We start from the raw sequence: 27,694 nt of genomic DNA, 5'->3' as shown, positions 1-27,694 counted from the left end.
CACACCTTGACCTCAGTTTGGTCCCATATTTCAGGCTCATAAACTGTCCAATTGTTAATAAGGAGAATAAGCTGTAAGGTTACCAGGACAGTCTTTGCTCCTAAGGATGTATGATTCCCCATAACGCGCAGCTGCTTACCAGCGAGAGGCAGTTGTGTGCACGGCTCCGCTTCTCTCAGCTCGAGCTTCTCTCCAGCTCCAGTGCGCCTTTTTCCAGCGACTTTCTGTACCAGCTTCTCTGAGCGGTTTGCTGAGTCTGGCCGAACTTATCTTCATGAGGCAATCAAAGTGCCTGTTCCCGTCCTGGTCTCCGTTCTGCTAGCCTGTTCCTCTTCCCTTCTTTTTCTTGCTTCTTTATTGATGACATAACTTCATCATGTTGCCTTTTTTTTTTTTATCTTGAGGGTAGGCTCCCCTCTTATACCCTTCTCTCCACAGCAGTTCTTTTCAAAACAACTTTTCATTGGTCAAACAACTTTGAATGTAACAACAACAGCAAACACCCAGAAACATCCATGCCTTAATGGCTGGAGAACAAGAGAACCATCTGGAGAACAAGAAACCCGGAGACTGCATGGAGTCTCCTGAATCACCCTTCTTTGTTCCCTCTAAACTCTTTTATATTCCTGATGGCCTCGTCATTAAGAGTCTAATATTATCTCAACCACGGGGCTTTCCAACCCCCATGGCCACATTCCCAAATCTCCCCCTTCTTTATTAATATCAACCATTTTCTCAACACGAATTACTACTCCATATATAACAAGAGCAAACTCCTCCTTTTTCCCATGTGTTTTTCCCATTTGTTCTGACAAGTTTCTTATTTTGGCCTGGTGGAGACATTTTTGAGGTGCAGAACAGTGTTTCCCAAAGACTGGCTTGTAACAGTTTGAAAAATGTGCCAACTAGATAAAGAAAGGAAGAGATGGTGATAGATGGAATTGGATCCGAAACCTGAGGTTACTCCAGACTGGCTCCTACTCTGTATTTCACAGTGTGTTAGGATCCACAGAATAATAAGGGAAGTGACACAGCCGCCTGCAACCCTGAGTTCTGAAAAGTGCTGACTGTGTGGCAATGATGGATTTGTGTTGGGGTAAGCGCCAGCTGGCCACGAGGATGTGGCTGTAGATTACTTTCTAACAAACAGCAGTTCATATGGCTCAGCTGGGAATGAACAGGAAGTGCCATGCAGAAGAACTGCCACTCCAAAATATGAGTCAGATGAAATTACTGAGTGACGCAGATGCATATATATCAATGCCTCCACATTTGGCATGCCTGCACAGGCGAAGTGTTCTAATAACAGCCTCCCTCATATACCTTGGATCCACAGGAAAAGAGCAAGCATTACGATGAGTAACATATAGAAGACATAGGTGACTGGTATTTTTAGTTTAGTCAGTTTTTCTGGACGCTTGATAGATCGGTGTAGGCTGGCTTTAGTCATGTTTCTTATTCTTTTCATATTTCATGTTCTTTGTAACTGCTTCTTCCACACCTGATCAGTGACTGACATCTTCCTCCCCTTGCCTTCTTGCCCTTGATTGGTAAACTCAACTGTGTTTTTTTCTTTTGCCTTGTGTGAATCGTGAATTCAATGGCCAAGAAATGTCTGTCTTGTCTGTGAATGAGCCCTCACAGAGAAATGATTGTTTCATGACCTTTCCTTACTGAGATGAGTATATAATAGAAGACTCTTCCTGTCTATTTCTGAACAATAAGAGCAACATTTATTTGGACAAATCTGGGTCCTGCTCTCATTACATAACTGCACAAGCAAATCACTGATTTCAATAATGCTTCAAACTGACAAAGTTCTACCCACACGGACTTAATTGCAAGATGAGGTCACAAATAGCAGTTTGATGTCCTCTGTCCAATCAAGGAGCATATGTTCAGTGTCTTATACTGTTGGTTTGGTCTCTTTCCTTTTTTTCCCCCCTTAAACCATTGTTTAATTGCCACCAGTGAACAAACCAGTATTTATTCTTCTAATTGTTGGCCTGTTTCTGTATAAAATGATTTGACTCACATCCAGAAACATATAGACTCCTTTCATTGCCATGGCAACGGAAAGACATGCCAATGTTAGCAATGTCTGCTGGAAAGAAAAAAAAAAAAAAAAAAGCAGTTAAAGCAAAACACAGTTAAGTGACATATTTCATATATAAATCCAATTTTATGTAATGATCCCTAGTTATCCATTATTGTGGAGAAGTGGTTAAGAACAAACCCTAGGTAGATATCATAGTGTAATGCTGACTGTTAAGTCTTGTCCTTGGCACTGCATTCCAAAAAAAGATAATGCAAAAATAGTGTCAGGGAAATTGGTCATAATTCTAGTATAATGTCTGGACTTGAGGAGAATAAAGAGTTAAATGTGGTTGCTAAAAATAAGGGATCATTAGTAACAGTTTTAGAAAAAGACTGGATAGTGCAGACAGAAGTGCAGATGGTTTTTTCATTGTCATACCTTTCTCATTATTGCCCAAGATTAAAAGTGCATTTGATGGGAGTACCAAGTGATGCATTTAAAACTGGTAAATAATGTAATAATAGGGAATCATTGATGGAAAAATGGGTCTTGTGGAGCTGAACACTAGAAATTTGCCTTAGTCCAAGCAAAGCTTGGAAGAAGGAAAGCCAGGGGACTGGGACTTGAGAGACATACAGTCATTGGGAGGGATTGCTTCCCTTTTAACAGAGGTGCTAGCACAGAGCTAACAGAGGTACTATGTACGGTCTCCTGTCCCTTGAAACTTCATGATCTTAGGGGCTTTCTTAGGGTCTCCTTCTATACTTTGAAGCCAGGATTGAGACTGTCTTGGAAATGAAATTGAGCATGAATATCCTTTAATCAGGGGAATTATCTGCTTAACTCTAGAAATCCATAGGATTTGAAGATTTCAAATAATGTTGCCCACTGAGGGACTGTGATTCAAGTTTTCTTGGTCTCAGTCTCCAGTTCTCCCATGAAGGAACCTTACCAGCTTCTTTGTTATTTTTTCCCTGTTAATATGTAGCTAGCTGCAGATGTCTGGTAGGCTGTCTTTCCTCTGATGTGTCCTCAGGGCACCCAAAAGAGTTTTGGGAACTACTTAGATTTCCAAAGGATGGAATTGCTACATTTTCTTTCCATTTAATCATAGCTTGACTCTCAGGTGAGGTGACTGATTTCTAGTGACATCCATAGACAATGTCAGGGAAATGTAGAGCTTGTTCCCCTTTTTATATCCTTCAACATTAGACATTTTAAGACATACTAAACTTCTTTAATGGGTTCATTATGTACAGAAAGAGGGGAGTATTTTTACTGTATTTTTACACAACAGGGGAGAATATATAGACAAGGTTTCACAGATGTTTTTAGCAGAGGGTTATCATGGATCATTGTCACATGGTATTCTGAGTTTGAACCAGCCTAGAAGGTCTGAAATGTGAAAACTTCACAGGCGTATTGTGTCTATTGAAGGTATTTCTTAGCTCTCCATTTATGTATTTGAGTACTGGTTTAGCATTCAGCTAACCTTGAGAAGCACCTGGTTTGGTAGGGGAAAAACTATGCCGTTAAAAAGTCAAAATGTGCTAGTGACATGAAGTAGAATGTCAAGTCCTGAATTTGAAAAAAGAAAACAATGAGTAGAAATATAACACAACCTTTAAAGCAGTGCAACACACTTTCTGTCAAGATTATTTTAACAGTTGCTACCTAATAAACTAGCTAAATATTGAGAATTCCGAAATAGGAATTGCAATGATGCTTTGGGACATTGGCAGTGCTCTATGGGATGAAACCTTTATGAAGGCTGGGTATGCTAAACTGGGTATCCTTCTCTCTTGTTGCTTCTCTTACTCCCCACCCCCTGTAGTTGGCAGCATGCTATTTCAACAGAAATGATTACAAGTTACATGGCAAAGGGTTTACAGAGCATTATAGGGAATTAGGTACTTTGATTACAAGAGTCTGTATTATAGTCATCATTTAAACTTAAATATATACGTTCTGAAATGGTAGGAAGGTTGTTAATTTAGAACACTCTACTACTAATTTGTTTCCTTGATTCTTGTCATGTTTCTAGCACCTGAGGTCCCAGCCTGGAGACTGACTGCATCATGTCTCTGTTGTGTTGTCTTAGATTCTGGTACCCGTGAGCCTCTGTGGAAAAGGATGGATACGTCTGCATGTAGTCAAACTGCAAGCCTAGACTATCCATATTGCAAGATGGTTGGTGGGCACCGTTAGGACTTGACAAACAAAACAAGAAAACCTTGTGGCTATATGAACTTAATATTGAAATATACATAACTGAAAAATATAAAACATTTGCAAACCGAATAAATTCCTTGAGAGTTGTACAGCTCTTGGTTACTGGTGGAGCCTGCAAGCCATAAAAAACGTGCAGTTAATGATAAGGTTTGTGTTCATGCAGTGGTTAACATAAGTATGTGGGTGTGGGGCATGTTAGCATGTTGAGTGCTGCTTAGTGTCTGTTTTTTTCTCCTCCTGTTGTGCGGAATGGCAGATCTGCTTAGAAGTGGTTAAAGGACGTTTCTGAATTGAGTGTATTCTGAGGTATCTGATCAACTTTTTATTTCTTACACAGCATTCTGTAGCTAGCATGTTTTAAATGTTTAAAGAGTGCTTTAAAATATGTTCATAGTTTATCCTTCTCCTGGTGACGTTTGTTTGCAAATGTGGTCTTGTTGACAAAGAAACTGCTGATTCATAGCAGAGTTTGACTGTGGTTTTAGGCAAAAGATTAGCCAGTGCATTTAGGAGTATGAAGGTAGAGAAACTTCATACTTCCTGGATAAAAATGCATTTTCTTTACTATTGCTCTGTGGGACAACATTACATGGGTAAACTAGTAATAGACTTTTTTTTTGGGCTGGGTTTTTAGCTTGGGTGGGACACAGACTATTTTCAAAGCAGAACATTTGGGTTTTCTGCTACAAAGAGTTCTGAATCTGTAAGTAGCCTTTTAGGGGGACGGAGAGCCTTGAATATCTAGGATCTACCTCCAAGGCTGCCAGTGTCATTTATCTAAATTTTGTTGGGATTTGTGTCACGGAGTGCAACAGCCTCTCCAAGGAGCTGAGCTCTACCCTTAGTAAATCCCCTCACTGCTTTAGACCTCAGAATGAACAAGAAAGGTTGTGTCCTTGGGCCTGAGAGGGGAGCTTATACCAAGCGCTGCAGAGCAGATGGTCTGCTGGGGGAGGACGTAATGATGGGAACACTGGTCCCTGAGCACCATGTGTCTAAGGAAGATGGCTGGGGAAGAAAAGGCAAGACTAAACATACAAGAACATTTACTCTAATCACCTGTGGCCTTCAGTGGCCTGTGGGTCAAGGCATTTTTGAACCAGAGTGGTTCAAAAACCAGAGTGGATGCCTTTCTGTTTGGTAATGTGACGGACTTGTTTTCTTGCTTATTTTTCCTCCACTCCATAGCACAAACTTTTACTACGTAAGTGTTCTGTAGGACAGTGCTCTACAGCTTAATGGTGTGTGTGAAGAAACAATCGCTCTTGCGTGTTTGGAAGTTGACATGTCTGAGGAACAGTCCCACTCGTTAGCCTCCGGTTCCTTTAGTGGAGGAGACAGTACAGGATTGTTCCCTGTTCACCTCGTTCATGTCACCCGTCTTTTTGTCAGGTTCTTGCTGTGGGCTGATGTAGCCAGACTTATGTGATTTCTCCTTGAACAGAAAGCTTGTCCGTTGCTTTTCTTGTCGGGTTTTCTGCTTTTTTAATTAAAAGTCATTAACAGTACTTCATGACATCATGCCACTGATGGACCATAACCAATTTCCAAGGGTATATATAAAATTTCTCAATCTTTCTTGCCAGTCTGGCCTTACCAATCTGACTTGGTGCGTTAACTCTGCCTCAGCAATCTACTTTTTACAGTTTCAGACCCAAAATTTCAACCGCAGCGCCCCTCTCACTTCCATTACCCTGTTCACCTTAAGCTGAAGCTTTCTTTTTGGATGCTCCTGCTCCTCCCCGGCTGTGCCCCGTTTTGCCTTTCCTGCCCCCTGACACACACCAGCCCTTTCTCTTCTCCCCCAATCCCTGTGCTGGACTCGCCGCCTCCGTTCCTGTCCGCGCCCCGTTCCCCCAGCGTGCTCCCAGCCCGGGGCGAGTAAGGCAGAGGCAGCTCTCAGCGTCCCCTCACCCCGAGCACCCGCCGCCCCTCCGGCACCAGCAGCCGGGGCCGAGACCGCTCCGCGCACAGGCGCTGGGGAGGGCGAGGGGGGCCCCGTCCCCGTCCCCGTCCCCTTGCTTCCCGCCGGGGCTCCCCGGGCCGCCCCCAGGCCCCTTCGCCTCAGCCCCTCCCCGCCGCGGGCTCCTCGCGCTCTGCCGGCGGCGGCTCCTGGCCCTGCGCGCGGAGGGCGGGGAAGCCGGCGGCCTCTCGCGAGACGTGCGCCGCGTCCCCGCGAGATCTGGCGGCCCCCCTCCCCCTCCCGTTCCCCGCCCGCGTCATGTTTTCTCTTTGACAAGCCGCCGCCGCCGCCGCTGCCGCAGAGAGGACGCGGCTCCGGGCGGGGACTCGCTCCCGGCCCGTGTCCGTGTCCCGGCCCCGCGGAAGGCCCCGGCCGAGGTGTGCCGCCCCCCGCGCTGCCTGGTGAGCCTTCGGCTTGGGGGGCGGCTGGCGGGCGCGCTCCTCGGCGGGGCCAGGGGCGGGAGGCCTGAGGGAGCGCGGCGGGGGGTGGGGGGGGGGCGCTTCTCCTCAGCGCCGCTCCGGCCCCCAACGGCCGCCTCGCGGGGTGCGCCCGGTGGCAGCGGGAGGCCTTAGCTCCGGTCGGGGCCGGGGCAGCGCGCAGGCGGAGATGGAGGGAAGGGGGAGGCAGGCGGGGCCGGCCCGGGGTCGGTGCCCCCCTGCCGACGGCGAGAGAGCGGCGGGCGTCCGGCACCTCTGCATCCTTTGTGGGAAATGGAGCGGAGCGCTCTTCGTGCTCCTTCGAGCTCGCGTAAGCCGTGCAGAATCCGTGTGCTGCTTCAGCGGGGAGCCTCGGAGCGCCCACTGTTTCCCCTTGAGCCCCGCGAATGCGGTTGTAGCGTGGCTGCGCGTTACGTGCATCGCTGGCTGCGTGTCCTAGGTGTATCTGGTTGGCCTTGCAAAATGCTGCCTGAAATTTGTCATGTGGGCCTCTGTCAACTGCGTGACCTTAGGTGTTCTGTGCATCTCCTGACCTGTCACCTGAACTGCATTGTCTCCACATGGCTTATTTGCTGGCTCCCATTTGCCATACTGAAAAATTATGCGGAGGCTTTTACTTAGAGATGACTTATTTTGAATTATGAAGTGATGTTCTAGTAGACTGATTTTTTTAAACCGCATATGTTTATTTTCTTGTAGTAGGTAGAGTATTTTCTATACCATCAGCTTTTCATGTTCATTAGGGGCAGAACCCTATTGTTACAGTCTCTCCCTTTAACAAGCTGCATAGGAGAGGCTTATGTGGACTTGATAAAAGCATCTTCACGTTCTGTAGTTTCAGACCTGTTCTTCATGTTATATATTTAAGCTGATTGTTGCTTCATGGACTGTTTAATTTTCTTTAGCAGGGACCATATGATGTATGCACATATGTACATATCATGTTGTGATCTTGATCAAATTTGTAGTCTAGCTAAGTATTCTGTTAACTTACAACAAAACCTGAAGCTGTACATTTACACATCCTGCATTTAATGCTACTCCTTTGACGTACCATATAAACTAGGTCATGTTTAAGGTCCCTTCCAGTCCAAACCATTCTATGATTCTATGATCGTCTCCATTGCTTAGGAATGGGGGATTACAGAGACTAGGATATCAGGGTTGAGTCTCAGATAATCATGTGAAAAATCTAATAGGTGTTTAATCTGGAAAGGTAGATTGTATACTTGGTCAGCCTGCTACTGCTTTCCAGTATCCTAAGAGGAATCTGTTGGTTTTGTATGAAAGATTCAAAGCTGCACAACACTGAAGTGTCATAGGACACAAGAAGGGCATGGCCAGTCTCTGTCCTTGCACTTAGAAGGAATTTGTTAGGTGGCTTTACACACGGTGATTGTCTCTCCCTTAGAATGAAATATCTCGAGGCTCCTTCTCTCCAAGCATAAGCAGACCTGTATACATTTGAGACTTTCCTCTTACATTCTTGTTTAAATGTATTATGTATATTTTGTTCATTGCCTTAATGTTAAAGATAATCACGTATCTTTGTTTGGGAGTCAAAGGGGAAGGGGAATGAAATTTTGCTCTGCAGTTTCTGTAAAGGAAGTACTGAAAGGTTTATCTGGTTGTTTTTGAAGAATAATAGGGTTATGAAGTATTTGACTTACTTTTGGTGGGAATCACACATTTTTAAATTCTTTTTGTCCTTGAACTGAACAGTAGTTTACTAGTGAAAGCTTTTCCTTCTTCTATTTCAGAAATTAAATAAATGGATATTGGTTAATTAGGAAAGGCTTTTAAGCAGCCTGACTAAAAATCTCAATTGTTTTGTGTCTTTCATGATTTCAGGTATACAATTTTGTTCTTTTTTGAAGGAAACAGTGCAGTGGTGCCTTGGCACAGTTTAAAGTAGTCGTGATAGTGGGAGTGTTTTTACAGATGGGGAAAACCCATGTGTGAAATTAGTCGTGATATTTTGGTAGTAAAATTAAAAAATATACATTTGAATACTTCTTTAGGGCTTGTTTTCAGTATTCCAGTCTTTCCTTCAGTTTGACTAATGTAATTCTTGTAATTGTCATGGGGTAGGAGAGCGCTCTTATCCCCGTTCTACTTACAAGGGAAGGAGCCAGGTTATATGGATTTTGAGAAGACTTTCATGGAGCAGACATTTGAGTTCCGTTTGTAGGTTGTTATGAAGTCATTATCGGTTCAATAAAATTGACTTCATTTAGATACCATTTAGATACCGTAGAGATACTTATCTTGAAAGTTTTTTTTTTCTTTTAAATCTTGCACTAGTATATTTTAGCTAAATATAGTGTGCATATGTCTATTATGTGTTTAACTTCCTGTTTTCAAAGTAATGTTAGTGAATGATAAGTACTCTGTTGCTTATGTTTCTTTCTCATGATTAGTTCTCAGAAGTACTCAAACCCCAAAGTTGCTGGCAGGTTTTTTTCCTTTCCTTCTCCATAGTGGTGACATTCATGTGGAAAATTCAAATCCGTTAGGTGTTTTCTCCCTTGAAACATCTGAGTTTGCCCTTAGAACATGGAGCTCTACTTTTCGAGGGCTGCTAAAGTAGCTGGTAGTGTGCTGCAGATGCTTACTATGCAGTGTAGTACCTTCCCAGTAACCTGTGCAACTTCTGAAGATGAAAAAAAAAGTTTAGCCTGGAACCCAGTGGCTACGGAATTTGCCAGTCAACAAACAGCAAGTGTAATTGTGGCCTGGGAACTGGCCAGGTATATTCCATGGCCATGACTGCCTGTTGTGATTGACCTGATGTCATCAAGTAAGTTGGGAGTGCGTTTAGGTGGCTCAAGCAGTCGTGTTCTTTCTGGGAGCTGGAATTAATTTACTGTTTAAAGAACAGCCAACAGTTCTGAGTCTTCATGAAGAGTGATATTATCATTATTATTATTGTTGCCAGCACTGCATAATACAGAAATGTCATCCTCGAACATCAAACACTTCCTTATAAATGCACAAATTTGTACAACAAAAGTTTGGTTTTGAGTTACTTATGCTAGGAATACTGAGTCAAGAAATGAAAATATTAATGCAAAGTGAAAAATTTGCTCATTTTGCATATAAGTTCCAGTCTAGCTTTGAGTACGTTTTTTACTCTTTTAAATATGGTATTTGTGTGTAATGAAGTAAAAATGGTCTCCATTCTATTATAAAATAGAATAACCTCTCTCTGTATTCCAGAGATAGAAGTGACTGAAAAACATGGTAAGAGGACCATCAAATCGTTGAGGTTTTAAGTCACTTCTGGAGGTCATACTGTTCGCCTCTCTGCTTCAAGTCATAGCCATATGCTGTGAGAGAATTGTTAGTGCAAACAGTGTTCCTCCTTTCAGGGTTTTTAAAAGAAATAAAATATACATTATTTTATCTGTTCTTTGTTTTTGTTTTAGAGGTTACGAGAAGCAAACTTTGCCATAAGATTATTCTTCATTAAAGAGTTTTAAACAGTAGCTGGAACTGACCAGCTAAAAGCATAGGATTACCTGAGTTCCGAAAGTAGGAATGATACCGAAGGAATAAACAGTCTTAAAACAACTGAAAATCGTGAAGGAAGAAAGACCACAGTTGGAGTATCATTAGAATTTCAGCATGGCTTAGCTGGCAAATATTATGAAGCTAGTTAGAATTTAGTGTTTAGAAACAAAAGGTGATATCTGGTTGCAGAAATAATCTGAATTAGAATATCAGTAACTTGGTTTCTGTCTGCTGAGCAGAAGGCTAATACAAGAAAGGAAGAAAGATGATGGATGTTGCGACCAGTAGAGAGACATCCACCAAATCATTTAATATTAGTATGTATTCCGTTGTCACATTTTTTTTTTCTTTAATGAATGAAAACCGATTTGCTGATAACAGCTTTTCTTTCTGGCTTTTCCTAGTTTGATTCCTTGTACTTTTTGTCTTGCTGCTCCAGATTTGTAGAAGACCATGTCTTTTTCTTTTTCATTGTTTTACTGTCTATCTCGTGTTATCTTACATCCCTCCTTTTTTTTTTTCTTTCTACTTTTAAGGTTTCTTTTTGTCTATTTAGTTAAAATTCTTTATTCCTACGTAGTAATTTCTCTTCAGTGTTAGCATTTTATAGTTTATCGTTTTTCTCCTTTTTGTTCCCATGACTGTAGTTTCCCATTCACCTCACATCTGGCATGATGATGAGCATAGATTGTTTTGTCCAAAAGGAACATTTCAGGAGCATTGTCTTCTACAGTGGTCTACAGTACTTGCTGGTGTGACTAAAATACAAGGGCCTGTAGTATTAGTATTGGTTTGAACAATCATATTTCACCCTGGCTATGAGCAGTATTGAAGAACTTGTAGGTTTTGTGTTTGAAGGTTTTACATTGTTGGCCTACAAGAAAAGATAGATGAAGTCTGTCCTTGTGGTAATTGCTGAGGAATCTGCAAGTGTCTGTGTCTACAGTGCACTTGATGGTATATAAGGAAGTCATGGTCTTCATGTTAGAACTGTATAATGTCATCGATGCACACTGTAGGCAGTTCAAATGATTTGAGAGAATCTGGATGTGGGGGTCCACCAAGTTAAGTAGAGCTACAAAATAGTCATTTATATTAAATTCTTATACATGTATCTCGCAATACCTCTGCAGTAGTTGTAGTTACCTCCTGCTAAGCTGAAGTCTTCAGAAATTTCTGTAGCTTTCTTCAGAAACCACTGTAGTGAAGCCAGCCTGTTTCATTTCTGTCCTCTGAGTCAATGAGTTGGGAATTCTTTGTCTAGTAGCTGTATTGTTCTATGCTTTCAGAAAACATTGCATTTGTTGAGATTTTCTTGTCTAGATTTTTACTTTCAGAGACGTAGAAACTAGGTACTTCAAGGAAAGTTCAGTACCTGTAAGAATGTATAGGGGTTCTGTTGAGTTAGTTAATATTGTGCTGTTTTTCACATGAAAGCAAAATGTGCCTGGGAAAGATTCCTGCTTGAAATCGTGCATTTAATTTATTCTTGAAGGCAGGATTTTAATTAATTTTATATATTCCTGGTTTCTGAATAAGTCTTTTAAGAAAAAAGTGTTGTTTGGAGCCCTGGTATCTGCTGCTAAGGAATGTAATATATGTATGTGTGTGTGTATATATATATGTAAATATATATATATATAACGTGAAGTAATATATTTATTTGTTTGTGTATATAAATGAATAAAACCATATAAATGCAAAAATAATGTGTAATGCATGCAAATATATACCTTACCTATGTTATAAAAATATGCCTTTATTAATAAAGAAATGAAAATCAAACTTTTATTTGTACATTAAAACTGTAAAACTTCAGTTAAGAATTGCAAAAGTTGCAGCATCATAACAGTTGGTAACATGAAGCATGGCTCTTACTGGGACTTTGTGGGCCTCTTAAGTAAGAAGCATGAAAAAGAGGAATGGAAAAAGTTGAGGTGATATGGCATTCTGTGAAATGTTAGGAACTGCTAGGACTGGAACTTGGCAAAACGAGTAAACAGCCCTTCGGCTGTATAAATTCAAGATACATCAGTAGCTTGAATTCAAGACACATCAGTAGCTTGCATTCCATGTTCAGTTCTGGAGATGTCATGCAGATGGACATAGAGACATGCATCTGAATGTCATTGTGTCAGTGCAAATGATCATACAGCAATAGAGGGAGCAGGAGAAGGATGGATGAAACTGATGATCAGAGGTATGCATTGCCTCTGTGCAAAGAGAGAGTCTTTGGTTTCAGCTGACAGTGCAGGGACGAAATAAAAATAATCACATTCTTTTGTGCATCATAGCCTTGTTAGGAATTGCACAGAACATTGAGATAATAATTTAGTAGATTTAGGTAAAGACTTAGGTTTAGTGGCAAGAATGTTACATTCATTTGAATGAATATAAAATAGTGTAAGGGTTAATAATAGTAAGGGTTCTAAGTGCTCATGCTACAAAATTAGTATGTTGCAAGTTTGAAGAGATTCCACTTCTGTAACTGAAGTATATTGTCATCACACTGAGGCAGTAAATAAAAGCCTATTGCATCAGTTTTTCAGTTATATTTAAAATAAATTAACTGTTCTAGACCTGTGATCAGCTATGTATATGGGACTTCTGCTTTCTTCAGAACTTAGCTAAATTAACATTGGAGAAAAAGGAAGTTTTAAACAGTCCAAACGTGTTACCATTGAACAATCACTATTAACTTTCAGAAAATGAACTGGATTATTTTCTTAATGGGCTAGGAGAATTACCTGATTAATCTGACTGTGAATTTCTTTTTGAGTTTTGTGTATGGCACAAAAAGCTTGATTTTTCTATCCTATCCACAGAAGTTATTTTTCACAGTTGAAAAAACAGGTTAAATTTCTGTTACCAAGATTAAGAGCTGTAGTGCACCCTGAATGCCATCTGTTTAAACGCTAAATTTTCTAATCCTTGTCAGAAACCACCCAGGTGACATCATGCTTAAAGTACCTCTAGCATAGTTTACTCTAGCACTACTCATGCTGAAAATAGTAAATGAAACTGCTGTAAACTTGAGAAAGATTATGTCAGTGAACACACACTGAGGAACTGTATTCTCCAGAAAAACACAAATTTGCATATTTGTTAAAGCCTTGCTTTTCTTGGACTCAATTTAGAAAATATATTTACCAATCCATTGGAGAATGATAGTATCATTACAGCGAGGCAGTAAACAGAATCCAGGCATGTGAGTGTCACAGCGAGTTCCTGGTGTGCTCTTTAGTTGTGGTGGTTGCTGCCTTTTATTTGATGGTGCCGAATTCTAGCTTCTAGTGTTGCATGCCTTTTTAGGTACGTACCTTTAAAATAGAGTTAAATGCCATCAGCATCTTACAGAGTTCGCTGAAATTGTTAGTTGCAGAAAGGAGAGTGAGCACTTGTGAAACTGTGAGAACTTCTGATTTTTAGGAGGTCTAAGGGTTGAAATCTTGTATCTACAGGCAGTTTTTCAAGAGGTCTGCAGAAAATAAGAGCTTTCAACTATTTTTGTAGCAGTTCTAAGAGTCTGAGCACTTAGCTTCTGCCAGAGTAGTTGTTTTTGTCTGTGCTCGATTCCCCCTGTAGTCAGACCACGTTTAAAAAAAAAAAAAAAAAAAAAAAGGTAACATTTGGCTTTGTTAAATTCTGACCATATTAATCTCTTTAGTGCATGTCCTAGATTCGTTGGTTTAAGAAAATGTATTTTCTTCACACTGAGTGAAGACACTGTATCTTAATTTATGCAGATTGTGGTTGATCAGGTGGTGCTGTCTTTCCAGTGTAGTCTTTCCAGAATGTAGAAGCTTCTGGATCATAGTTAGATTTTTGTTTGTTTGTTTTTGTTACCTTGCAAATACTTTTCCAGAAATTAATCCTGGTTTTGACAGGCAGTATTATAACTTAGCCCTTCATAAATGCTAAAATAACTTCCTAACTCTGCCTATTTTCTGGCCTTTGGGGGTAGACCGTTGAAGCAATTTTTAATTGTGTTATATGTAATACATTATTTATACAGGAAGTGAATAGTAATACATTTTATTCAGTTGATACTGTAGGGAGAAATATAATTAGCTAATGTAAAATTTGGATAGAATGGTAAGTTTCATTCTTCTATCATTATAAGCATTGCTCAAATCACTTTATAATTACAAATAATATCATCTATCTTTTTTTTTTTTTTTTTTCTCCAGAAACATTGTACTAAATTACTGGTGAGCCACAGTGTTGCTGCCTACAACACACAATTCTTTTCTCTTATTTCTCTGGCTGGCATGCCGTGATTTTTCTGAGCAGAAGAATATGATGTTTTCCAAATCTTCAAGTAAGAAGAGGCTTTATATGCATGTAAAATCGTAAGAGTTTACGATGATAACCTGATAGTCAAACCTTCCTTCAGTTATGTAACTTACACTGAGATGCCAGTGGAAGAGATTGATCTTTTACAAGCAATGATGTTTCTAGTATTTTTGATTGCCAAAGAAATACTTGCAAAATCTCTTAAATCTACTTGGAATTTTGAAAATATTTGGGCTCTGAGTTCTGTTTGCATGCAGGCTTGCAAAAATGCAATCCAAGTGTGCTTATCGCAAAGTCTTACTACTATTAAAAGAAAAGTAAGGGGAGGGATAGGCTTTCATGAGCTGTAGAAAGCTTTGAAAGTTGCAAGCGTGTTAGTTGAAGAATCATTTTTACAAGTTTTAAAATCTCAATGGACTGGAGAAGTGATATCTACAGACTAGGTTAAAATATATTCTCACTGTTTATCATGTCCATTTGACAACATTTTATGTAAGGTCCATTTTGCTTTTTTATCCCCGTATTATGATGTTTATTTATTCAGGTTTTGTAAGCAGGGAGGATAGCACAAAGCTGTAAAACAACAATTGAGCAGGAAGATTCAGGTATACACAAACATCAGGAAATCACTGTATATTTGATTTAGCTACATTGATTTAACTATGTTTCTGAATTGTTTGTGTATATTTTCAGTTTTTCCTTTTAGTGGTTTGGGCACAGCTGTACCTTCTTCCTTCCTCTATCGTCTTTTATTATCCTCTTTTATTATCGTCAAAATTCTTGATAGAATATGATGAGTGCACACATTTGGTAATGAGGTAGAAGCACTGAGTTGGGGAACATAATATACATATAAAAAAAAAAAAAAGCCCTAAAATCAATTCCTCCCCTCCGCATTTTTAGGTGGTTTCTGTTCACTGATGAGTTGTGTATGTTTGCTAAGGACTGGAAAAAACAAATGGTATGGGGAAATTGTACTGTTACCCTCTTTGCTTTCTAAACCAATAAGATAATATTCCTGTCTTCTACTTGTTAACAATCTTTAGAAAACCTTCTTTAAACACAAATATAAAAATACCACTTTTTCTTTCCTCAACTGTCATACCCAAGTCTCTTCCTGCAGGAAATTAGAGTTCTCTGAGTTCTCTCTTTGGTGTTCCCTAGGTAGAGTGGTTCCTTGTTGTCCTGTTTCTCCCTCAAAAAGAAGCTACAGTGCGTGTTGTAAGCCACAGTTCCTGTGGCTTCTGTGCAATCTCCATCTTTCTTTTATTTTTCAGGTTAATCTTTCTCTTAGATCTATACACAACAACACCTTTTTAGTAATCTTTTCAAAACGTACATGTATATCCAAGAAGGGAACTTCCTGTTTACTTATATTAGGATAAATTTGCTCAGCTGCATGGAAACAGTTCTTTGATGACAAATTCAAGTATCTCCTATAATTTCCAAGCTGAATTGGAAAGGTGAGACTATGGAAATTATTTTTGAGAGGTTGTGTATACATGCTGTCCAGGAGCAGTCTTTCCCACTAAGCTCAGCTTTGACCTTCAACCTCATGCAGAAGTCCTCTTTTTTTTTTTTTATATATATATATATATATATATATATAAAATCCACCTTCTCTCCCTGTATTAGAATAAAGGAATATTTACATGCCTTTTGCACATTCGGAAGTCCTTTGACTGTATTGAAATTGAGAATTTCTATTAATAACCTATTTTGTAACTTATTTATTTATTTATTTTTTCCTTTAGTGAGTGGTTCTTATACGTGTATTTGAAGTTGATCAAAGCTGTCCCACTTACCTGAAAGTGAGAAAAAACAAAAACATCTTAGATTTTTACTACAGTTTTGGGAACTTAAAAAAAATATCTTAGGGATTTGACAGTTGTCTGAGCTAAGTGCATTTATAAGAACTCTTAACTGTTTGTTTTTTTCACATTCTAGTAATTTAGGAGATGGTAATATTTGGCTGGAAAACTTACTTTCTAGTCCCATTTTAACTTTTGTATGGCACATTGTATAGATACATACTCAAAAACACATTTTACATACTTTTTACTTTTTGATATTAACTGCAACATTTTGAAAGAAATACTCCCCTTTGGAAAGAAAAGAAGAAATACTAACCAAAACTTACTTCTGCTTCAGATGCGTATACATGAAATACTGTTAACATTTATAGTATTTACTATAAATACATACAAAAAATGTATGTGTGCTCATATATTTGTTGTGAAATACTTGTTTTGTTATATCTGCTACGTCAGTTTTCCATCAGAGTATTGTTCATGCAGTCATTGACATGGTGCTGTGTAAAATAAACTGTACTGTGTTTAATAAACAAGCTGGGATAAATTGCAAGGTGAAGTTCTAGTGTCTGAATGTTAAATTGCAGTGGTGATGAAGAGATGAACATTATTTACATCTTAAGATACAGGTATAGTTACTATTTAGGTAGAAAAAATACATTTTTTCTTCTGTAAAAGTATTTACTGTTTGGCCTACATCATTAGTGATATAAACTGAATCTTAAAGCTGATTTTTTTTAATCTGTTGTTCTTAATGAAGGCAAAAGGCCTTCCACATTATAATGCAAGTGGTTTATTAGTTAATGTAGGCACACTTAGATCTCAAAAAAATGAATATTTTAAGAGAACTGTTACAGATGTCTGATTTCAGGCTGAATCATTTCCAGTTTAAGAAAACAAAGCCTTGTAATAACACTGAATATTTTAAATTCTCTAGGCTTAGTAGGCCACTGCAGGCTTCATTTTTTCCCCAAAAGTACGGTACCTTTCCTCTTTTTCTCTATATTTTAACTCAAAGGGGAAAATGATAAATGTATTAAATATTATTAGCATTTACTCTGTTTTGCTACCAAATATGTGCAGGGTCGTGTTTTTTTATTTATTTTTTATTTTTCCTTAGATGTAGCACTGTCTAAAAAAGAAGCTCTTTAAATCATCATGTAAGTAAATAGATGAACAGAAATATATAGGAAAAGGAGAAATTACGTTAATGTTGAACTTTCATTCTCTGAGTTTTCTCATTCTCATGAAAATGCACACTGGACATTTACTTATATAATTTCATAATATTCAAAATTTCTATTAACTCAATCTAATTGCATTAGAAATACAGCCTTTTATGAACTTTTTTTGCTTACTAATTATTGCAAGTAGTCAAAACTTCATCCTGAGCTTACAGTTTGAGTGGTATAGCATGTGGTAATTTGTATGTTTGGTTACAGATAACACTTGGTTTACAGAATCAAAGAATGGTTTGGGTTGGAAGGGACCTTAAGGATTACCTGGTTCTAGCCCCCTGCTGTGGGCAGGGACACCTCCCACCAGCCGTGGCTGTCCAAACCCCATCTGGCCTGGCCTTGAACGTTTCCAGGGATGGGGCAGCCACAGCTTCCCTGGTCAGAGCCTCACCACCTTCATAGGGAAGAATTTCTTCCTTAAATCTAATCTAAGTCTACCCCCTTTCAATTTAAAGCTGTTGAAGTCCCATTGCTGCACTCCCTGACAAAGAATCCTTCCCCAGCTTTCCTGTAGGCCCTCTTTAGGTGCTGGAAGCCTGCTCTAAGGTCTCAGCAGAGCCTTCTCTTTTCCAGGCTGAACAATCCCAACTCGCTGAGCTTGTTTTCATAGGAGAGGTGGTCCAGCCCTCTGAGCATCCCCATGGTGTCCTCTGGAGTTGGTCCAGCAGGTCCATGTCCTGCTTACGTGGGGGGCCCCAGAACTGAACTCAGTGCTGCAGGTAGGGTCTCACCAGATACAATGGGGAAAGCTCTGAACAGACCAGAGAGCTGGCTTGTTCTTTTGTGCTTCTAAACACAAACCTAAAACATGGGGATGACCCATGCTTCATGGTACAGCTTTGCAAGGTGTGGACTACTCTTTGGTGTGTGCTTTTTAAATGGTGGACTGATGCAGAGAAAAAAAAATCCACTTTTGCCTATGCTCTAGTTAAGTTCCATGTTTCATGAAATATGGAAATGCGGAGAGCTCTCTTAAACATATTTTCTTTTGTTATTTAAATATCCTACTCTACTTTTAGCTCAGGGGAAAAAAGCCACCTTTATTATATTTCTCTTGTTTTCACAGTTTTCATTTTAAGGTTCTTTTCTTTTCACTCCCTTACATGTGACCTAAAAGGCAAAAAATAGCATTTAGTGTCTCAGTTGAAGTGAAGGGTAATTAACAGCTTTGTTCTTCATCCAGCAAATATTCTAGTAGAGTATTTGATGAATCTAAGCTTTTTAATCAGTTTAGTTGTAGAGTCTACTGCACTGCCTGTGACTCACAAAGCTATTCAGCATCACTTCCCCTCAACCTTAGCAGTAGTTTGTAACAGGGTAGCGGGCAAATCCCTTTTCCTTCATCTTCTGCTTGGCAGCAGTTCTTTTTATTTTTGAACTGCCAGTAGTATTCATAGGTTTCTGAGTCTTCCTCCTAGCACTTGTTGAGGAAGACTCAAAAAAAAGCTCCTTTCTTGGCATCTGTTAAATTGGATAAGAAATATGTGAATGTTTTCCTCGATATAATGTTTATGAGAAGCATAGATGACTTTTGACCTTACCAGAGGTTTTGCTGAAGGTGGTTTCATGCTTACCTTTTTGCTTTGCTATCTTCAGTGTTACTTGTTTACTCTTCGTGTAACAAAGCTTCCTTCATCAGTTATGCATAATTAGCGTTTCCACTTACTTAGACGTGTCCCTAGAATAAATTTTTTTAATCATTGAATCAGCTCTTACACGGAGGTTTTCTAGATTGCTTTCTGACCATATACCAAAAATCTTGGAATTCAGAGTTAGTAGATTATAAAGGCAGTTTTAGTTACCTTCAGATTTATTCCACTGCATTTCTTACATTTTGTCAGTCTTAGAAGAACCTTAAACTCAGTGGTTGCTATCGGTGTGCCTTCTTATATGGGAGAAGTTTTTCAAGCTCAGCTTTCGTTTTCAGAATGACAAGTTTTCTGTCATGTTATCAGTGCTTTTACCTTGGCAGCAATGGATTGTTGTATAAACAATAACTAAGGAACTCTGGTGTTTTTAATGGCTTCATTGTTACTTCCCCTGCATGCGGTTCTTCTGCGTTAGGATTTTGCTGTTGGGTTCAAAAGCTGTCTATTGAAAATTCTGTATTTATGGAAGTGTAAAAAAATATTAAGCAAGCAAGATAACACAAAAATACCCATTTAATTGCAATATATCCACTGAAGTTAGAAAAAAATATCCCAAATCCATTTGCAAAACACTAAATAAAATGCCTCTAGATTGCAAGGGAACACTAAAAATAGTAAGACAAAAGTAGACAGTTTTCGAACTATATGGGGTGCATATAAAAATGGCATGCTGAGTGCAGACTGCACTTACCTAACACTCTTCTGTAGATTTCTCCTGCTTAATGCCAGAGTTGGGATCCAGAACAATGGATAAGATCTGGGAACGAAGCCGTTCCTTAATTTGTAATTAAGTGGATATTCTGAAAGCGAGTTACTCCAAAACCACGTGGCTTTCATTTTTTTATTCTTAAGTGTTCATTGAACAGCCTGAAATCATGAGATGAAAGGAAATAATGAGACGGAATGAACTGAAAAGTTTTATTGTACATGCTGCTGCGAAAGTTGTGAACTAGCTTGGAACTTGAAAACTGCATGACTGCATTAACGTGGTGTTGGGCTTGGGCTAGTAACCCTGCTAAAAAGCTCTCCTAGTGCAGGCTTTGCTTGTATCTCGGCTGAGTTTCATGTAAGCCAACACTTCCAGACAGTGCAAACACTGCTCCCTGCAGCAGCTGGGCTCTGGGTACCAGCGGCATACGTTCATGGGGTTGGTTGGAATAAATTTTGGAAAATACTCGTAACTTCCATTTCTGAGCTCTAAACCATATGCATGGAAGTTCTAGATGTCACTTAGTTTTTTGGCAAGATTACTGTTAGTTTTATTTCCCTGTTTTTTTTTGTTGTTGTTGTTTTTTTTTCTTTTCTGTAGAATTTCTTGTTACTATGAGAGGTGTGAGCTGCTCAGCAGTTTACATTTTGGTCAGAAAAGCTACTCTGTGGTATAGGATAAAGTATTCTTTATCCTAGAGGAGAAGAATATGACTATGCAGGAGCATGGTCACCCACTGCATGATTCAGCGCAGGCGTAAATCACTGTAATGCTGATACTTAACAGTTCTGCAATATTTTATTTCTCCACATCTGAACCTTGAATTACCTGTCTTCCAAGTAAATGCTATTTGTATTTATTTTGAAAATTGTAACCAGGTCAAATAAAAATGTCGTTGCTAATGATAAAATACAATTCTGTAATACTTGGAAGAAGTGAATTATGGTGAGATGCTGTGTGTCATAACAAAAAAGGGTTTTGCATAGCTACATTGATATCAGTGTTTCCCTATACATCCTCATCTGTCTGTCAGAAAGCAGTCAGTAGGACAGCACTAGGCACTTTCTAAATAACTAAAATGTATATGTAACTCTAAATATAGCAAAATTGGAACAAATTTGACTTTGTGTTCTTGGTGCAGATTACTTAGGATTTAGTTTTGTAACAGAAAGCTTGTCAGGGAAGATCATCTTGTTAGCCTGAAATAAATCTTTCTGTAGCAGAATGAAAATACGAGACTAGGAAAATTCTTTGAGTTGTATACCAAAATTTATTATACATGTACTCCATTTTAAAAGTGTTGTCTACTTATATTAAAGAGTCATTGCAGAACTTAACTGGGAACAGATTTAGGAGGCTTTCAGATTTAATTAATTTGTGATTGCTTCACACCCTTTTGTTCTTATGCCTGTATTATCCTTTTCCTTACTTAGTCACTCCCCTCACCCTCTTTCTTTTCCCTGCCAAATTTGTTGACCAAATTTGTTGTAGCAGTTTTTGTGAGCTTTTTTTGTTTCTTTATTTTTTGATTTGCTATGCTAAAAGGTCACAATCCTAGTCTTCTCTTCAGGCTAGATCAGAAGAATAGTCTTTTTCTCTGCATGATCCAGTGTCAGTCTTCTTTGCAGTCAGGATATCGGTGACAGAAATCATTTCCAGAATTCCAGCTGGCATCCGACTGATTAGCATTTTGTAACATTGTGTAAAAATGCTTCCCTTACCCTGTCCTTCCCAAACCATTCTGGAAATGCTCATTAATGCCACTCAGGCAAGTATTTGGTCTCTGTCATGACTCATAATCCATTTGTGAGTCACTAGATTCTTCCTACTTGCATGTTCAAGTTATAGGTTCTCTACTTATGGGAGATTTTTTTTTTATTCACAATTGTGTGAGCTTGCATGTTTTAATATTAAATTTCAAGCTGTTAGTCTTATTACTTCTCATTTGCATACAGTTCTCTCCATGTGACATACTTGTCTACAGCAATAGAGGTGCCTCTGTACTTTGCGTTGTCATTGTTTTACCAACTAGTTCATCAAAATATTAAATTGTTGGTTTCAAGATAAAGAATGATTTCTGTGAAATTTAACTAGATACTAACTTGATTTGTTTCTTTTTCCTCCAAATTTTGTCTTCTCTATGTAGCTTCTTTTAGAACATACAGTTCCTCTATAAACTTTTGACACCTTAATTTTTAAAATTAGCTTATTACAGCATTGTCTAATGATACTGTATGTTTTTGACCATAAAAGATGCCTTTCTGAGCATTTTTAATGGTTACAATTCCACTTTGAGAGGTATGGTTAAGACATTTAGACATTTGCTGTTATTGAACATTGGGGGACTACAAGACGGTATGTCATCCTAAGAGAAAGGACTGTGTACAGAAAATAGTCTGCTATGCCAATACTGTATGCTCCCTTCTAAAGGTTTTACATATTTTAAACGTGTTGCCATGTTCAGTTTGAAATTTGATGCACTCAGATTAAGTTTCAAAAAGATCTGAGTTTCTGTAAGATGGTTAAATGTAATTTTTGCATTTGGTCATTTATTTTAGAACTGTAATTTTAAAACAGCGAACAAAAGATGCAGTCCCTTCTAATCAACTGTTAGTCTGAAAACTACCTTTCACTTAAGATGGGTTGAAAGTGGGTTGATATTAAAGCATTTGAGTTTCACGCAAGGATTTTCTAACTGAGGTTTCGACTGTTTATGTAGAACTCAGACCCTATTCCGTCTCTTGAGGGAATTAAATGGAAAAAAGGAATCTTTCCACTTAGCTACATAGGATGACTTGGGTTCAGGTGGTGCAGCAAGCAGAAGAGAGGTAGAGAGGTGTATTTTAGGGGCTAGTGCCAGACAAAAAAAAAAAAAAAAAAAAGCATTGTGGTATGTGGCAAGGAATTGCATCTTAACCATCAGAATCACAGGAATTTTGTAGCAATTCGTTCATAATGCTTCATTGAATTTGAATCTATATAAAAGGGTGTAATATGTTTTTCTTCTCCCCTAAAATTGTCAGCAGAAAAAGATTTCTTAAATTCACTGACATGTTTGATTTGAAAGAATCGTGGAAGCTGTCAAGTTAGAACTGTCCTGGAAAAGTGTTTCATTGTGAAATTTGTTATTTTACCTCCATGTTGTTAGTGATCCCTTCCTTAAAATCCTTCCTAAAAGATTTGAATGCTCTCAAAGTCACACATTATGAAATATATTAATATAATGTAATATGTAATATTTGATACTTTAAATTTACTTGGAGTAGCTGTGATGCGTATTTGGCTCTGAAGAGCCTATTCACTGAATGAATCGGATCTTCCTAATGTGCCACCCTTGTGTGGCTTAAAATCATCTGTCCTGGTTTCCTTTTAACATTCTGACCTGAGTTTTAAGGAGATCTCTAGCTTGCTGTAGAAAGTGGTGAGAATGGCTTGTGACAGCAGGACTTAGAGTATGCTTGACAGGTTGAGCATTTACTTATGGCCTGAATTAGTAGTCTTATTTATTGTCATGTTTTACACTGGTACTCCATTCACTTGTGCTCAGTTGTGTATGATCTTGTGCATTTGTTGAGGTCATTGTCCTGTCTGCAAAAAGAATATTTATTTTCCCCAAAAGGTTTAGAAGTATACTTTCATTGAATTATAGCAGAATTAAATTTGCTTTGTGTTAATTTTTATGCATATGGAATTAGAAAATATGTAGACGTTTACTACAGTTCTTACAGCATGTTAAGGAAATTGCATGTCCATGTACTTGCTTAAAACAAAGCTCAAAATTAATCTGCAAAATGTAATTTTTACAGTACTCCTGAACTATCAGTATTGGCTCTGAATTCCAGATTCTTGCAATATGGACAGAATGGTGCAACTTCGATGATTTTTGGTGATTAAACTTTTTTGCTGCTTGCTTTATTAATGATCTATTAGGATTTGTCCTACTGTGTGAATAGTAAGTTTAGTAGATAATAATGCACACCTACTTACATGTTTTTTGTGTTTGTTTGTTTGTTTTTCCATCTTTAGGCCTAATGGCAAAAGAGTAAACCAACATGGCAGCTATGGTCCCACCTGTGAAGCTGAAATGGCTTGAACATCTAAACAGCTCTTGGATCACAGAAGACAGTGAATCTATTGCAACAAGGGAGGGAGTTTCCATCTTGTACGCTAAGTTAGTTAGCAATAAAGAAGTAGTGCCATTACCCCAGCAGGTTCTGTGCCTCAAAGGACCTCAGCTTCCGGATTTTGAGCGGGAATCTCTATCTAGCGATGAACAGGACCACTATTTGGATGCTCTTCTTAGCAGCCAGCTGGCACTGGCTAAGATGGTGTGCTCAGACTCTCCATTTGCTGGAGCACTTCGAAAACGTCTCCTTGTATTGCAGCGTGTCTTCTATGCACTTTCTAATAAATACCATGATAAGGGTAAGGTGAAACAACAGCAGCATTCGCCAGAAAGCAGTTCTGGATCAACAGATGTGCATTCTGTCAGTGAACGTCCTCGGTCGAGTACAGATGCACTTATAGAAATGGGGGTACGGACTGGATTAAGCTTGTTGTTTGCACTGCTGAGACAAAGCTGGATGATGCCAGCATCGGGACCTGGCCTCAGTCTCTGCAATGATGTTATCCATACTGCAATAGAAGTTGTGAGCTCTTTACCACCTTTATCTTTAGCAAATGAAAGCAAAATTCCACCGATGGGGTTGGACTGTTTATCACAAGTAACAACATTTCTTAAAGGAGTGACAATTCCAAACTCTGGGGCAGATACTTTAGGTCGTAGGTTAGCTTCTGAATTGCTTCTTGGCTTGGCTGCCCAGCGAGGTTCTCTGCGATACCTTCTTGAATGGATAGAAATGGCATTAAGTGCTTCAGCTGTAGTAAACAGCATGGAGAAGACCAAGATGCTGCAAAGCCCAGAAGGGATGATCAGCTTTGATTGCTTTATGAGTATATTGATGCAGATGCGGCGGTCTTTGGTAGGTATACCAGCTTTAATTTTTCTACCTAGCAAATACAGATGCATTCTTAACTTAAACACAGTTTCTCAACACTGAATGCCATATTGGCAGTTCTTAATTGAATAAATTGCTTTAACATGTTTTAAAAAAGCTTCTTTCACTTGCAATATTTTTGCAGTAATTCTTTTGTTATCCACTATGTTTTTCTTCCTCTCTTCCCACCCATTTCTTCATAGGTACAGGAGATGAAACAGAGTAATTCCTGTCTTGTGTTACATTTAACTTTAGGAAAAAATCAGGGACATCATCCAATCCACTTGCATTTTATATTTAAGATAAGATGACAACAAAAGAGTTAAAAAGTATGAAATTGTTTCTAAGGCTTGCTTTGTTGAATTTGTTCACAATGCAGAGTTTTGCAATACACTTTTTCAAAGTTTCACCTCTCTGTTTATACATTTTTAGAGAATCAGTAAGATTTGAGATGTTTAGCATTTCTCCTACTGCTTGGAAATTTATACCCTATGAAAACGGACTAAATTGTTTGTAAATAAGGCATGTGGCTTGCTTTGTCATTTGAATGCTTACTTTTCATCCTAGATGAATATTTTTAAAGTTATGAAGTTAACGCACAGTGTGCAATTGACAGCTGTAGTAAGCTTCTGCCTCATACACTCACTGGAACAGGGAACAACTTTTTCCCTGAAGTGCGGTTGTTTTTCTCTCCCCTCTCAACTTTCCAATACTTACTAAAAAATGCATTTTTTTTTTTTTAATTAAAAATTTAAAGAAATACAAAATTCTGTTTCTAGAGTGGTTGATGAGCAGCTCTAGTTTCCTTTGTGCAGACTACTGAAATCCTATTATTAAACTATAGGAAAAAATTCTAGCCATACAGTAACACAACTTAGTAATATACTGTTTATGTTTTAGTTTATGTTCATATTTATAGGAAGGAGTAGAGCTATTTGTAGTTTTATTACTGCTATTCAGTGTTTTAATGGAGGACTTGTGTCAAATTCTAGATGGGACCAACTCTTTAAAGTGTTGCTTTGATTCTAATAGGGCTTTTAAAATTCTGAACGTAATCTGTTTTCACATTAGCCAGTAGCAGATCCTTCCTTCACACCAATTCTGTTGTTAAAATCTGCTTTCTTTAGGAATGTAAGCCTGCTGTGTTAGGTAAGTTTTATTCTTTTGACTGAGGAAAGATGTATAGCATCTATATTATATCAGTGAAGGATTCTGGTGTATAGGTTACAAACTCATTGCATGCTAGGATATGTGGCTTTTGCAAGATGAAAGGGAAGAGAGAGTGGATTGCCAGAACAAATTGTTTGGTTCCGTATTTTTCCAGCCTAAGGGTAAGTAGGAGAGAAGTGTGGCAGTAGCAGGACTGAACTTTATCTGTTGTGTTTGTGTGTGTGTTTTCTTTTTTTTTAACTAGATATAAAATTACAAACCAAAATGTAGAGGTAATGTGGGCATAAAAATAATGATGGTTACTGATTTATGATTTAACTAGTAATCATTTTAAAATGAACACAAATAAAATGCATTTAAGAACAAAACTGTATTAGGAAAAATTAACTCTAAACCCAAGTATTTTCACAAAAATGGATAAATAAGAATGTTCAACGAACACTTGTCACATTTTTGTTACCCTAAAATGTATGGAGATGTCATACATACTCTAACAACAAATCCCTACTGTATTTTGTACTGTAGCACTGTTGCTATATGGAAGCATTTTTCTCACAATAACACTTAAAAATTGTAGGGATCATCTGCTGACCGGAGCCAATGGAGAGAGCCAACTAGAACGTCTGATGGCTTATGTTCTCTTTATGAGGCAGCTCTGTGTTTATTCGAAGAGGTATGTCGTGAATTTAAGGTAACTGTACTTTACATCTGATTGATGTGTATGTTTGGATGGGGTTGAGTCTGTGCTGAGTTATCCTGGAGCGGAAGAGGAAGGCCAAAACAAGGTGAAAAGCTAAGATGCAGAAAAACAAAGTAATTTGGAAAAGTTACTGATGGTAAGGTGATGATTTGTGTTTTAGGCAATGTTGTACCAAAAAGAAATTTAAGTTGCATCAAACACTATTATAGGGAGATAAATGAAAATACACTGTGTAATAAATCTTTCTTTTTAATAGGTTTGTCGAATGGCATCAGACTACTCAAGAACATGTGCCAGCCCTGACAGCATTCAAACGGGTGATGCTCCCATTGTTTCTGAGACCTGTGAAGTTTATGTTTGGGGTAGCAACAGCAGTCATCAACTGGTAGAAGGAACTCAAGAGAAAATACTTCAACCCAAGCTTGCTCCAAGTTTTTCTGATGCACAGACTGTGAGTGACATTTATAACAGTACAGTGTAAAACCTAACACCTTCGTAGTTACAGCATGAAACGGGAAAGTAATGCTTAATTTCTAAGTGCCAAAGTTGTAATAAAGGTACAAGAATTAACCACACGAGTTACTTTACAGAAAATATCTCACTACTTTTATTGATGCCTGGAAAAAGGATTCTGTTTCTTTTTTAATGATGCACATACATCAATATCAATGTAAGAAGAAAGACTGAATTATCTAATTTACAATGAAATGCATTTCTAGAGAGGAATTTGCTTGCCTGTAGGTTTTTATCACTGTTGTTTAAAAGATAGCTTAAGTACTTAATCATCTTTTCCATTGGTGTTTTTCACATCAAGTATGTCTCATTTAAAAGTCCAAACAGGGCTAACTGCTGGCACAGAAACCTTAATTAGCTTTCTGAAAATCAATATACAGTATGCTCTTTCTGCTCTCAGTCACAGATTGTGCAGTTGCAGTGTAGCA

At 38.4% G+C, this 27,694-nt stretch overlaps 1 protein-coding gene across 15 annotated transcripts in view; it reads left to right on the top strand.

The window, feature by feature from the left end:
• Positions 1–4,558: 4,558 nt before the first annotated feature.
• The window catches only part of HERC1 (HECT and RLD domain containing E3 ubiquitin protein ligase family member 1), a 105,638-nt gene continuing 82,502 nt past the window's right edge, over positions 4,559–27,694 (top strand). For 13 of the 15 annotated variants that reach the window (XM_082768693.1, XM_082768684.1, XM_082768694.1 and 10 more), the window contains exons 1-4: positions 6,503–6,634; positions 23,913–24,868; positions 26,631–26,726; positions 27,010–27,204. In XM_082768693.1, coding sequence (XP_082624819.1) covers positions 23,939–24,868; positions 26,631–26,726; positions 27,010–27,204 — 1,221 coding nt within the window. In that variant the 5' untranslated portion in view covers positions 6,503–6,634; positions 23,913–23,938. Of the gene's footprint in view, positions 4,577–6,502; positions 6,635–14,373; positions 14,505–23,912; positions 24,869–26,630; positions 26,727–27,009; positions 27,205–27,694 lie in introns of those variants that run through there. The other 2 variants (XM_082768691.1, XM_082768690.1) reach the window with 2 other exon arrangements.

The sequence above is a fragment of the Aythya marila genome, assembly GCF_965140915.1.
Source record: "Aythya marila genome assembly, chromosome: 11".
NCBI classification, from domain to species: Eukaryota; Metazoa; Chordata; class Aves; order Anseriformes; family Anatidae; genus Aythya; species Aythya marila.
Note: the sequence above shows the minus strand (reverse complement) of the source record. Positions and strands in the feature narration are given on the sequence as shown.